General features: G+C 58.4%; 1 protein-coding gene across 3 annotated transcripts; it reads right to left on the minus strand.

Moving 5' to 3' along the window:
* Window positions 1–1,368: 1,368 nt before the first annotated feature.
* LOC107307115 (zinc finger protein 541) lies at window positions 1,369–12,626 on the minus strand. Of its 3 annotated transcripts, XM_085534913.1 has the most exons (16): window positions 11,605–12,626; window positions 9,736–9,981; window positions 9,004–9,166; window positions 7,750–8,611; window positions 7,454–7,512; window positions 6,996–7,155; window positions 6,746–6,859; window positions 5,888–6,212; window positions 5,167–5,230; window positions 4,834–4,973; window positions 4,464–4,567; window positions 4,003–4,078; window positions 3,786–3,874; window positions 3,526–3,666; window positions 3,195–3,358; window positions 1,369–1,899 (listed from the first exon to the last, which is right to left on the minus strand). In XM_085534913.1, the coding sequence occupies exons 2-16, from the start codon at window positions 9,953–9,955 to the stop codon at window positions 1,731–1,733; spliced, it is 2,850 nt and encodes a 949-aa protein (XP_085391039.1). In that variant the 5' UTR covers window positions 9,956–9,981; window positions 11,605–12,626; the 3' UTR covers window positions 1,369–1,730. The 3 variants fall into 3 exon arrangements, with proteins under 3 accessions (XP_085391039.1, XP_085391040.1, XP_085391038.1); XM_085534914.1 differs by lacking the exon at window positions 11,605–12,626 and having other exon boundaries at window positions 9,031–9,166; window positions 9,736–11,408; XM_085534912.1 differs by lacking the exon at window positions 11,605–12,626 and having other exon boundaries at window positions 9,736–11,408.
* Between the last annotated feature and the right edge of the window lie 1,229 nt (window positions 12,627–13,855).

The following is a 13,855-nucleotide window of genomic DNA, read 5'->3' on the forward strand; positions in this document are numbered from 1 at the left end:
GAGCGCCCCCCCTGCACGTGATGCGAGGAGACGCGTCCTATTGGTTGGATGGAGGGGGATCACGTGAGGAGAGTAAAGAGAGGTGACAGCGCCCCCACGGGGCTGGGAGGACCGAGTGCATCACCTAGATGACGTCACGCGATGACATCATCGCAGCGTAATGACATCATCTGTGAGCCCGCAACGATGACGTCATCGCAACGCAGGATCTGAGCTCACTGCAGAGCGCTGCGCGGCTCCCGTTGGGGTTAATGAGGGAGGGCTGGTTGGGTAGGAAAACCATTTAGCAGAGCCGCCCCTCATTAAGACAACACTGTTAATTGGCTCCGCTCATTAATTAGCTCGGCTCGTTAATTAATTAGCTCCGGGACCGCCTCCTAACCTCCTAATCAGGGGAAGTGCGGACTATGGGGTGGGGGAACTGAGGGTTATCTATGGGGTGGGGGGAAACCAGGGTTATCTATGGGGTGGGGGAACCAGGGTTATCTATGGGGTGGGGGAACCAGGGTTATCTATGGGGTGGGGGAACACAGGGTTATCTATGGGGTGGGGTAACCCAGAGTTAACAAGGAGGGTCCCGGGGGGATCGGGGGGGGCAGGGGGGTCTGAGGGTCATTTGGGAGGGGGGGTACCCAGGGTTATCTATGGGGTGGGGGGTACCCAGGGTTATCTATGGGGTGGGGGAATACAGGGTTATCTATGGGGGTGGTACCCAGGGTTATCTATGGGGTGGGGGAATACAGGGTTATCTATGGGGGTGGTACCCAGGGTTATCTATGGGGTGGGGGATATGAGGGCTCCTCCAGGGCCGGGAGCTGCTGAGGTTCCTCCAGGGCTGTTCCCAAAGCTCTGAGCTCACACGGTGCTGGGGGTGCAGGGTGGTCCGGGGGGGCTGCAGGGGGTGCAGGGTGGTCCGGGGGGGCTGCAGGGTGGTCCGGGGTGCTGCAGGGGGTGCAGGGTGGTCCGGGGGGCTGCAGGCAGAGCTGTGCTGGAGGCAGATGAGCTTCCCCTGCTGTCCCCAGGGCTGGAGGAAGCGTCGCTGTGTGCTCCTCCAATGCAAGGAGCCGCCTGATGAGAAAGGAAAGGGCTCCACAACAGTCAGATTCTGCTTTAGATAAAGCGTTTCTCCAAGCCCACAACACACATTGGACCCTTGGGGAAGGAGAAAGAATCAAACAGCGATGGGGACCATCCCCAAAATGCCACCAAAGCTGGGAGTTGTGCCGAGGAAAAACCCCTTCATTCCATTGCAGCCACCCAACCCGGCCAAAAAGCTCCATCCTGAGACGTTATTGATGCAAACGAGCGTTAATTAGTGCAAGGACAGACACCCGGACGCAGCCCTACGCCAAACAGCAGCGCCCGCCATCGCTTTAATTCAATTGTTTTAATTGCTTTTAAACAACACAGAACTGCTGCTGCCCCCAGAACCCAATGCAAAAAGTCTGCTAGAAAATAGGGGAGAAAAGAAGGATTTTGGGTCGGTGAAACTGGGCAGCACAATGGGGAGTCAACAGGCACCTCTCTGCCTGCTGGACCCATTGGCCAGACCCCAACCCAACCCCCCCAGCTCCACCATCACTGAACAACCCCCCCCCCAAACAAACTCTTCCAACGCTTCTCCAAAGCTTTTCCTGCGGCTGCCAAACATCCTCCGCAGCGGCTCCGAGCCGGGAGCTGAGAGAGCCCAGGGATCGCGGTGCCCACAAGGAGAGAGAACCCACCTGGGGTTACTCGGGGGGCTCAGCCCCCCAACTGCTGCTTAGGGCTCCCCCCATTGTGGCCTCCTCTCCTTTGAGGGGTTCCAGGGCCCACTGGGCCTGCAGGAGAGGCACGGCGCGGTGCTGCGGCCGATGGCGCTTCATGTGAGCGTTGCGACCTTTGATCTTGTCAAACACCCTGCAAAACAAAATTGGGGGGGAGAAGGAAGGGGGGGTGTTAATTAATTCCTTTCTTCATTAGATGAAGGCCATGAAACATGTGAAACATGAGTTCCACCCATGTGGGTTCAGACTGAGAGATGCTCAGAGAACTCAGAACTGAGCAGGCCCAGGCTGGGTGCAATGCTGCTCCCAAGGAGGGGTGTAACACAGGGGAATATGTGATGCTCACAGCCCTACCTCTCACACTCTGCACAAAGGAATATGTGATGCTCACAGCCCTACCTCTCACACTCAGCACAAGGGAATATGTGATGCTCACAGCCCTACCTCTCACACTCAGCACAGGGGAATATGTGATGCTCACAGCCCTACCTCTCACACTCAGCATAAGGGAATATGTGATGCTCACAGCCCTGCCTCTCACACTCAGCACAAAGGAATATGTGATGCTCACAGCCCTGCCTCTCACACTCAGCACAAGGGAATATGTGATGCTCACAGCCCTACCTCTCACACTCAGCACAAGGAATATGTGATGCTCACAGCCCTACCTCTCACACTCAGCATAAGGGAATATGTGATGCTCACAGCCCTACCTCTCACACTCAGCACAAGGGAATATATGATGCTCATAGCCCTACCTCTCACAGTCAGCATAAGGGAATATGTGATGCTCACAGCCCTACCTCTCACACTCAGCACAAGGGAATATGTGATGCTCACAGCCCTACCTCTCACACTCAGAACAGGGGAATATGTGATGCTCACAGCCCTACCTCTCACACTCAGCATAAGGGATATGTGATGCTCACAGCCCTACCTCTCACACTCAGCACAAGGGAATATGTGATGCTCACAGCCCTACCTCTCACACTCAGCACAGGGCAATATGTGATGCTCACAGCCCTACCTCTCACACTCAGCACAGGGGAATATGTGATGCTCACAGCCCTACCTCTCACACTCAGCACAAGGAATATGTGATGCTCACAGCCCTACCTCTCACACTCAGTACAAGGAATATGTGATGCTCACAGCCCTACCTCTCACACTCAGCACAGGGGAATATGTGATGCTCACAGCCCTACCTCTCACACTCAGTACAAGGAATATGTGATGCTCACAGCCCTACCTCTCACACTCAGCACAAGGGAATATGTGATGCTCACAGCCCTACCTCTCACACTCAGCATAAGGGAATATGTGATGCTCACAGCCCTACCTCTCACACTCAGCACAAGGGAATATGTGATGCTCACAGCCCTACCTCTCACACTCAGCACAAGGAATATGTGATGCTCACAGCCCTACCTCTCACACTCAGCACAAGGGAACACGTTGTGATGCTCCACGGCGCCAGGAGCTCGGCCAGGGCTGCAGGAGGGGCTGCCCGCACTGGGGGATGTTTTCCTGCAGCTCTTCTTGCTGCTCTCCTTGGGCAGAAGGCAGTGCCTCTTCTTGGGGGGGCAGAGGGGCTGCAGGTCAGACAGCACAGGTTAGTTCTGTGCCTGCTGAGGGGCAGCGGGTGGGCTAAAGAAAGGAGAAGCCCACCAGGCACGTGCTCACATCAAGCTTAAGAGCAGAGCTTTGCTCCAAAGACGCTGCAGAAGGAGCTCAGCAAAACAACGCAGCAGTTTTCTACCTTTTCCTCGGCCTCCTCGGCCTCACTGTTTTCCCTCTTGGCCTTTCTGTCCATGTTCTGAGCTCGGCTGTGCTCAAACTTGATGATCTTTTTCCAGATGTAATAATACTCGACGCACTGGGACACGTTCTTTGTCTGGACCTGAGCGGGAGGAACAGCAGTGATCCCTATAGGGAACAGCAAGGAAAGCCCCGACTCTCCCCTGCTAACGGCACCCCAAGGCCAGGTGCAGCCCCAGCCCCTCAGCCTGAGGGTTTCACCTTCTTCTGGATCAGGTAGAAATCCTTTTTGTGGGCATGGAAGGCGTTTTTGAAGAGCTGCCTCTCCACGGGCGTCCACACATCGGAGCCTGGCGGACAAAGAGCGGCACACGCAGCTCTGCAGTGTGACATGGGGACGGCTCGGGGCGCTCTGACTGCTCACACCTCTGCACCTTTCCCCCCTGGGCTGTTTGTAAGGCAGCTCTGAGCTCGTTACCTGTGTAGCGGTAATTAGCCAGAGGATGGGACTGGGATTTGTGCGGCCAGCCGAACAGCAGCAGCTCCAGAGCGTCCTGTAGGTGGAGGAGAAGAGCTTCAGACAGCAGGAGAAGCAGGAGCGGGAAGCTCTGTGCTGCTGCAGCGCCCTCCAGTGCAGGGGATGGATCTGAGCTCCATCCCAACCCTAAAACTACCCCTAACCCTAACCTTAACTCTAACCCTAACCCTAACCCTAACCCTAACCCTAACCCTCACCCTAGCCTTAGCCCTAACCCTAACCCTAACCCTAACCCTAACCCTCACCCTAGCCTTAGCCCTAACCCTAACCCACCACAACCTCAGCCCAAAGGGCTCCTCATTTCCAGCTGCTCGTGGGCCCACCTGAGCCTGCACTCTCAGCTCACACCTTGAAGGATTAATTGTGGTGCTGTTAATTAGGGCCCAGCAGCAGCTCCTTACCACCACGTTGCCCCGTGCTTCGTGCAGGCAATGCAGCGCCAGCTCCAGGTTGGTTCCCCCGCCCGGCATGACGCTGGAGCACGCCATGTTCAGCAGCTCCATCACTGCGAGGCAATGGAAAGCCATCAGCTCCCACAGGTACCAACAAAGAGAACTGAGGGCCACCGCTGTGGGGTCCCACCAAGCCACCCCCCTCCTGCAGCCCCTCTTGGGGGGCACAGCCAACTCCGTCCTGCAGCTCCAGCCCCCCAACCCCGACAGAACAGAGCACAGAGGACCAAGGCAGAAGATTGGGGTGTGCAGAAAGCTGCAGTAAAAGCCTTTATAACCATAGAACCTCCGAGGTCCTGAAGGTAAAGGGTGAAGCCACCTCTGTCCTGCGTTTCCTCGTTGGTTGCGATGTCTCCCCATGGCTTCCACACCAAGGCCGCCTGCTCAGTGCTTCCTAAGCGTGATCTGTCCTGGAGGGTCGGGATCTCGGCCTGAAAGCGGCTCCCAACGTTAATGTGGCTGAGGGAGAGAAAGGGGAGGGGGTGAGAAGGGTGAGCTGGAGGGGATGCATCCAAAGACAGAGAGAAAAGGGGACATTCTGAGCTGCAGAGCGGGGAATGGGGTGGGCAATGGGGCCGCAGTGGGGCAGAAAGGGAGCCACACTCAGGGTGCGTTTCCCAATGGTTTCCCATTGGCGTGCATTGTAACTCACGGCTCAATGCTGATTTTGGTGCCGTCCTTCATGAGGCACATCCCGAAGTCCTGATCCATGCGGTCTGAAAGGGGTGGAAACCAACAAGGTCAGGAAACCAGCTGCCAGGGCTTCGTTTCTATTCCCACTGCAGCACAAGGCTCCTCTCCTGCAGTTCCCTCATCCCAGGGAATGCCCAGGAGCCACCCACCATCAGCCAGGCCAGCGAGCCAAGCAGGGGCCAAACAGTCCCTGATTAACTCAGATATTGCCTTTCACTCCTCAAAACCCCATGTGTCCTACAGCCCACAACAGGGACCAATAGCTGGAGCTCCCATCTGAAAGCCCTTCACAAAGCTGTGCCCAGAGCTGTGCCCAGCAGGGTGGGTTCTCAGCACGCTGCGGCCTCCAAAGCCCCACGGGAGAAGCTGCCAGACCCAGCACTGCCCCTTACCCAGCACTGCCCCTTACCCAGCACACTGCCCCTTACCCAGCACACTGCCCCTTACCCAGCACTGCCCCTTACCCAGCACTGCCCCTTACCCAGCACACTGCCCCTTACCCAGCACTGCCCCTTACCCAGCACTGCCCCTTACCCAGCACACTGCCCCTTACCCAGCACACTGCCCCTTACCCAGCACACTGCCCCTTACCCAGCACTGCCCCTTACCCAGCACACTGCCCCTTACCCAGCACACTGCCCCTTACCCAGCACTGCCCCTTACCCAGCACTGCCCCTTACCCAGCACACTGCCCAGGAGCCGACAAGGCTCAGCTGCAGTGGATGAGCAGACGGCGTTGAAGTAGAGCCCCGAGCCCTCGCGGATGGGGCTGAGCATGGGTGGGGGGGTGTAGGGCGAGCACTGCAGCAGGTCCCGCAGCAGCCGGTCCATCAGCAGCACCGGGGAGCGCAGGTTGCTCCGGTAGCAGCCCCCAGGGACCGGCTGCACGTCGGGGGGCGTTAGGGGGGGGATGAAGAGGGGCTTGGGGAGAATCTGCCGCTTCCTCTTCTTGGGCTGCGAGTTGAGCCGCGGGCTCTTCCCATCCTGGCTCTCCTTGGGGGTCACCTGGACAAAGGATTCCAAACAGGGTCTTGTTTGCTCATAGGAAAGCGGCACCACGAGGAGCTGCAGGTGTCAGGGGAAGCAGGGTGGCACTGCAGGGCTCCACCTGGTGCTGCTCTGCTCCAGCACCAAAGCACAGACCTGGTCCTCACACACACTCATCCCAACCCTGCTGGGAACATCGACCCTGGGCCAAAAACCCAATTGTGAAACCTCCACATTCCTTACGCTGGCTGGAGGAGCCCCGAGTTTAGCTGGGAAGTATTGGTAGTGGTTGCACTAGATGATCTTCTAGGTCTTTTCCAACCTTGATAATTCTGTGATTCTGAGTTATTTCACTTGGTGCATTGTACCACCCCATTGATGATCCTGCATCACCCCATATCCTCACCTGCCTCCAATTAATCACCTTTACAAGCTTATCGTCACACTAATGACCATCAGATCCCTCAGTTTAGTGTTATTTCAGCACCATTTGGGAAGCAAAAAGGGAGCTCGGCAACAAGAGCAAAGCCCACAATGCAGCTCTCACCCACCTCACCCCCAGGCAGCACCGGCACCGAGACAGGGATGAGCAGAGCAGCTCCGGCCTCGCAGGGCTCCTCCTGCAGCTCCGGCCTCGCAGCGGATCCATCGTCTGCAGCACGGCCCTGAGCAGCACAGAGAGACCCAGCGGTCACACAGCACTTTGGGGGGGGGGGTCCTGGACCTCAATAAGGCTCCACCCCCACCTTTGTGCCCCACATTTGCTTTGTGAGCACCCCAACCCCTCCGCTTTCCCTTCACCTGCGGCTCCTCTCTCCTCTGGGGCAGCAGCCATTGCTCGTCACGGAAGCACATGTGGCTGTCCAGGCCCTTCTGGGTGTAGAACACCTGCTGGCAGTTCTTGCATAGGAAAACGCCGTCGCAGTCGCTGCTGTTGGTGGGAGCTGCGCTGCTCTTCACACTAAGGGGGACGTGGAGATAAAGGGGAGAAAATCAGCCCCGTTCTCTTTAGAAAAGGAACATCTGGCTCGTTGGTGTGATGAGCACAGCCCTGCGTCTCCCCTATTAAAGCTGGAGCAGAGGGGAGACTCTTGGGCTCATTTGGCCACACAGTGTGGGCTCATTTGGCCACACACTGCATACAACTGAGGCAGAACCGAGGTTCTCATGGTTCCCATTTACAGCCCTGTTCATCAGCACAACACAAACCCAACCAGATGACGAGGCCTCGTTACTTGGAGCTCAGCGCAGCCGCTCACCTGGCAGCCGACACACCGTCCTCCTGCACCGAGCCTGGGAAGCTGCAGACGTTTCCCCCCTGGGGGTGAAGAAACAAGAATCAGAACGAGGTGTCACCACCCCAACGCTGTCACTGCATCTCCCAACACTCGTCAACCAACACCCTCCCAGCTCACACAACCAACACCGAACCCCCCCATTCCCAGCTGCACAATGCAGACATGCAACCAGGCCGCCATCCCCCCCAGCACCAACACCAGGACGGTGCTGCCCATAGAGCAGGGCTCCCCTTTCTCCCCCCGCTGCTCTCACACACCTGCACGCGCTGCAGGACGCTCATCCCGCACTGCTGCCGTGGTGCAAAGGAGTCCATGGCCACTTGGCTGGGGGACGCTGTGCCCGCCAGCCCCGCCGCCAGCTTCTCCCTGCGTGCAGCGGGCACCCGCCACGACCTGCTTGCGCCCGCGCCGCCAGCTCTGCTCCTATCCCCCTTGCTGGAGGCAGCCTTGTTGTGCAGCCCATCCGTCACCGCGCCGCTCTCGTGCTCTCGAGCACAAGGAGACGAATCCTTCGGCCCTTTGGGGGTCAGCACGTGGGACAGGGCGTGCTGGGAGGCGGCCAGTACCTGCAGGAGGTTCTGCCTCCCCGGCTCCGTGCAGGCAGATCTCAGCTGCCCAGCACCGCCCAGCACCGCCTGCTGCTCCACCACGCTCTGCCACAGCTGTGTGCTGTCCTCAGGGCGGCCCAGCAGCACCTCCTCCACTCCGCAGCTCAGCACAGGGAAAGGAGAAGCGTCTGGGTACTGAGAGAGGAAGGAGCAGGACAGGGGAGCTTCCCTTCCAGCAGGGCTGGCTTTGAGCGTGAAGCAGGAGCTGCTCCTCTGGGCGCTGACCCATGGGTGGGAGCTGACGGCCGCCTGCTGCGCTCTGAGCAATGCCAAGCACGGCACGGCACCGGGCTCAGCGGGCAGCCCTGGGGGCTCCAACAGAGCAGGGCTGGGGGCCACGCTGCCATTCAGCTCAATGCCAGTGGTGGTGGTGGAGCCGGCCGGGTAGCTCTCTGCTGTGCCGCCGTCCTCCACCAGGCTGCAGGATGAACAGCCTGAACCCTGCGGGCACCGCGGGGGCTGCAGCTCACAGCGTCGCTCCGGGCACTGCCAGCCTTTCCTTTTCCTGCTGCTGTGGGGCAATGGAACATGGATATGCAAATGGGAAACAAAAGCGCTCTGCACCCAGTGCAGCCCTGCACACAAAGCATAGAACCCCCGGCACCCAAAGCATAGAGCCTGCACCCATAGAGCCTGCACCCAAAGCACAGAGCCTGCACCCATAGAGCCTGCACCCATAGAGCCTGCACCCAAAGCATAGAGCCTGCACCCATAGAGCCTGCACCCAAAGCACAGAGCCTGCACCCAAAGCATAGAGCCTGCACCCATAGAGCCTGCACCCAAAGCATAGAGCCTGCACCCATAGAGCCTGCACCCAAAGCATAGAGCCTGCACCCATAGAGCCTGCACCCAAGGCACAGCCCCAGGAGGGCAAACAAGACCCCACAGCAGCCACAAACGCACCCCAAGCACCCGCCGTGCCCCACATACGGCTGCTGGGGCTGCTGGCTGTCAGTCGGGCTGCGGCTGGTCCCACAACAACCACAAGGCAGCGGAGAGCTGGGAGGGGACAACTGGCTCTGAGCGGCTGCAGGGTCAGCGCTGGGCACCACTGGAAGGCACAGCCCTGGGCAGAGGGAGGAAGGGACAGTGTGAGGTTATCAGCACAGCCCTGCCTTTGTAGCCTCATTAGTAATTTATTAATAAGGTGGTTGTCAGAGGACTCAAGGTGTGTGGAGGTTGGAAGGCTTGGATCTGTGTGCAGGTGGTTGGAGGACTCCATGGTCCACATAGGGATGCGTGGAGGACCCACATCTATGGGGTTTGGAGAACATTGGGGTGGTTGGAGGACTCCAGGGTCCACATAGAGATGAATGGAGGACCCAAATCTGTGGGGTTTAGAGGACACTGGGGTGGTTGGAGGACTCCAGGGTCCACATAGGGATGAATGGAGGACCCAAATCTGTGGGGTTTGGAGGACTCTGGGTCTGTAGGGTTTGGAGGACTCCATGGTCCAAGTGGGGATGTGCAGAGGACCCAGATCTGTGTGGTTTGGAAGACCCCACAGCTACATAAATCTGCCCATCAACACCTCCATGTCCCACGTTCCTTCATTAATATAAGCGTCAATTAGTGGATCTCCATTAATTGCTCCCCCCACCCATTAAGCTGCCAACTGACCCCCCCTATGCTCACCGTGCTGCACCTCACCGTCCCATTCCCTGTCTGGGCACAGGGACAACACGCTCAGCCCGTCCTCCAGTGCAACACCAGCCAGATCTGGGGGGGCTGCACCATCCGGGGGGGCCGCAGCCGCAGCCTGCAGGCTGAGCTCAGGGCTGGGGCTCTCGGTGAAGCCCAGCAGTTGGATCTCCAGGCTCACAGAGCTCTCGTCTCCAAATGGGAACTGCTCCATGGCGGCAGCGGGGGGGGAGAAACCACCTGAGATACACAGAGGGAAAATGGAGTGAGCAAAGAGCTGAGGGGCTCCACAATGAAACCCCTGCAGCAGAGAAAGGGCTGAAACTGCCCCCTGTGGTGGGGAGGGGGATCCACTCTCAGCCCCATAGAAAGCTACAGCTGCCCCACGGAAACGGTGGGGGCTCTCCCTGAGAGCAATAATGCTCCCAGAGTCACATAAGGGCAATTCCCCAATTTCAGGGCTGAATTTGGAGGACAGGACGATCTCCTTGAGTTAAAGCAACATAAGGAGGCACAGTGCCCCCTCCAGAGCCATGATATGGGGGTGAAGGGGCTGTACCGGAGGTAACCATTGCACTCAATACCACATAAAACTATGAACCCCCCCAATATGGACCTATAATGGGGGTGAAGGGGCTCTACCTGTGGTAACTACTGCACTCAATACCACATAAAGCTATTAACACCCCCAATATGGACCTATAATGGGGGTGAAGGGGCTCTACCTGAGGTAACCATTGCACTCAATACCACATTAAGCTATTAACACCCCCAATATGGACCTATAATGGGGGTGAAGGGGCTCTACCTGTGGTAACTACTGCACTCAATCCCACATAGAACTATTAACACCCCCCAACCCAGACCTATAATGGGGGTGAAGGGGCTCTCCCTGAGGTAACCATTGCACTCAGTACCACATAAGGCTGTGAACCCCCCCAATATGGACCTATAATGGGGTGATGGGGCTCTACCTGTGGTAACTACTGCATTCAATCCCACATAAAGCTGTGAACCCCCCCAATATGTACCTATAATGGGGGTGAAGGGGCTCTCCCTGAGGTAACCATTGCACTCAATCCCACATAAAGCTATGAACACCCCCAATATGGACCTATAATGGGGGTGAAGGGGCTGTACCTGAGGTAACCATTGCACTCAATCCCACATAAAGCTATGAACCCCCCCCATCCGGACCTATAATGGGGGTGAATGGGCTCTACCTGAGGTAACCATTGCACTCAATACCACATAAAACTATGAAACCCCCCCAATATGGACCTATAATGGGGGTGAAGGGGCTCTACCTGTGGTAACTACTGCACTCAATCCCACATAAAGCTATGAACCCCCCAACCCAGACCTATAATGGGGTGAAGGGGCTCTACCTGAGGTAACCATTGCACTCAATACCACATAAAGCTGTGAACCCCCCAACCCACACCTATAATGGGGTGAAGGGGCCCTCCCTGAGGTAACCATTGCACTCAGTACCACATAAAGCTATTAACACCCCCAATATGGACCTATAATGGGGGTGAATGGGCCCTCCCTGAGGTAAGCCCTGCAGCCAGTCTCACATCAGGCCTCACATCCCCCCGACCCAAAGCCATAATGGGGGAGGAACAAACACCCCCCCGCTTCCAGGCCGACATTTGAGGCTTCAATCTCCCCCCTGAGGTAAATCCTGCCCTAAATCCCACATAAACCCCCCCCATCCCCACACAAGGCCGCGTTCACCCCTCCCTGAGGTAAAGCTCCATCCCGATCGCACTTAACACCGCTCCCTCCCTCCTCCGCTGCTACACCCGGGGCCGAACGGAGCCGTGTGGGCACATGGGGACCCTCCCGGCCCTCACACACCGTCACCCCGTCACGGAACCCACACGAACAACCGGGAGGAGGCGAACAACAATGGCGGCGCTGCGCCTCCTCGCCGCGTGCCCGCCGCACTGCGCATGCGCGCGGGAGAGGCGCGCCTCGCGGCGAGGCGACGCGCATGCGCGTAGGGACGGAGCGCCTCGCGCCCTCGCCGTCACGTGACGGGGGGAGCTCTTTGGCGGGAAGAACGGGATGAGGGAGGGGAGGCGGCGGCGCCATCTTGGATCCGGGTCGGAATGGGGGGGATGGGGTTCTTCGTTATGGGAAGGGATATGGAGGGGGTTTTCTATGGGGTTTCTGTGAGGAGTTCTCTAAGGGGGTCTCTGGGGTTGAATGTGTGACAGTGACCCTCCGTGAGGGGATCTGAGGGGGTTTGTGTGAGGGGAACCTCTGTGAGGGGGCAGAAAGGATGGATGAGAACCCCAATATGGGGTCGTGATGGATGGGAACCCCAATATGGGGGTCCCAATGGATGGAGCCCAATATGGGGGTCCTGATGGATGGGAACCCCAATATGGGGTCCTGATGGATGGGAACCCCAATATGGGGTCCTGATGGATGATAACCCCAATATGGGGTCCTGATGGATGGGAACCCCAATATGGGGGTCCTGATGGATGATAACCCCAATATGGGGTCCTGATGGATGATAACCCCAATATGGGGGTCCTGATGGATGGGAACCCCAATATGGGGGTCCCAATGGGTGAGAAACCCACCGTGAGCCAGCAGGGTGCTCTTCCAGCTCAGGAGCTGGTGGGAAGGGTCCAAAGGGGGCCATAAAGATGGTCAGGGGGCTGCAGCACCTCCTATATGGGGACAGGCTGAGGGAGATGGGCTTGTTCAGCATAAAGAAGGTTATGGGGTGACCCCATTGCAGCCTAAAGCACCTGAAGGGAACCCTATAACCAGGAGGGGGGTCAGCTCATTGGGAGGGGAGATAAGGAGCAGGATGAGGGAGATGGTTTGGGGTTGAAAGGGGCAGATTGAGGTTGGATGGCAGGGGGAAGTTCTTTAATGTGAGAGTGAGGAGGTTGTGAGTGATAGAGGTGGTGGATGCCCCGTCCATCGATGGAGCTGCTCAAGGCAAGATTGGATGAGACCCTGGGCAACATGATGGAGTCAATGGGGCAGGTTGGTGGCACTGCCAGGCAGGGGTTGGAGCTCCATCATCCTTCATCTCCATCGTCCTCCAGCTCCATCGCCCTTCATCATCCTTCAGCTCCATCGTCCTCCATCTCCATCGCCCTCCAGCTCCATCAATCATCCTTCAGCTCCATCCTCTGGCTCCATCGTCCCTCATCTCCATCGTCCTTCAGCTCCATCCCTCGGCTCCATCATCCTTTGGCTCCATCGTCCTTCGGTTCCATCGTCCCTCAGCTCCATCGCCCTCCACGTCCCTTCCATCCCATCTCATTGATGCTATGGGCAGCGCTGATCCCAGCCAGCAGTTCCAGGTAAGGAAACGGGCATTTCTCAGCCCTTCCTTTAATTACCGTCACTCCATTAATTACCGTCACTCCATTAATTACCGTCAGGCTGCGTTACGTGCCCGTGATCCCGGCTGACACAGCACTGTCCTGTCAGCACGCCCCAAACCAGCCTCGTTCGGTGTCGCTGTGTCGGTGCTATTTTAGGCCGGGGCCGTTTATTTTTTAACGTTTCCGTTGTTTTTTATCGCCGTTCTCCCGGGATCCCATAGAGACACACACGGGAACGGCCCGTTTCGCGCCGGCGCCCCCGGCGGAATCCCGCGCGCCGCCCCATCCCTCGTATCCCCGCCCCTTTCCCCGTGGCCCCGCCCCCTCGTCCAATCCAGCCAATCGCGCGCTGTAAACACGGCTCTAAGCCACGCCTCCTCCTCTCAGGCCACGCCCCCCGACGCGCCAATGGCCGCCGGCGCCGCCGAGCCGGGCGCAGCGCGAGGACCCCGCGGCGGGGCGGGGCTGCCCGATGCGCTGCCTGTATCGCGGGGCGGGATCCCGGCCCGGTGCCGCCGCTCGGTGCCGCCGTTGATCCGATTCCCATTGAGGCGGTGTCCGCCGTCGGGCCGCACCGTCGCCCATCGTTGCCCGTTCCCGTCCTTTGGCGGTAGCGGCGCTCGGTGTCCGTCCCATCCTCATTCCGTGCCCCGGGGGTGTCCGCCGCTCCCGGTAACGGCCCGGTGCTCCCGGTGCTCTCAGAACGGAGCCCTGGGGTGTCCCTGCTGCTCCCGGGCCGGTCCCGTTATTCC

Source organism: Coturnix japonica, unplaced genomic scaffold (assembly GCF_054131305.1).
Source record: "Coturnix japonica strain WE unplaced genomic scaffold, WE-NBRP24 Scf103, whole genome shotgun sequence".
NCBI lineage: Eukaryota > Metazoa > Chordata > Aves > Galliformes > Phasianidae > Coturnix > Coturnix japonica.

Bases quoted from the DNA above. Each gene is read 5' to 3' on its own strand.
- LOC107307115 (XM_085534913.1), bottom strand. From the start codon at position 9,955: ATGGAGCAGTTCCCATTTGGAGACGAGAGCTCTGTGAGCCTGGAGATC. The intron at 9,167-9,735 runs GTGAGCATAGGG...CCCTCTGCCCAG, and splicing joins GGACGGTGAGGTGCAGCACG to GGCTGTGCCTTCCAGTGGTG. The intron at 4,079-4,463 runs GTAAGGAGCTGC...CTCCACCTACAG, and splicing joins AAGCACGGGGCAACGTGGTG to GACGCTCTGGAGCTGCTGCT.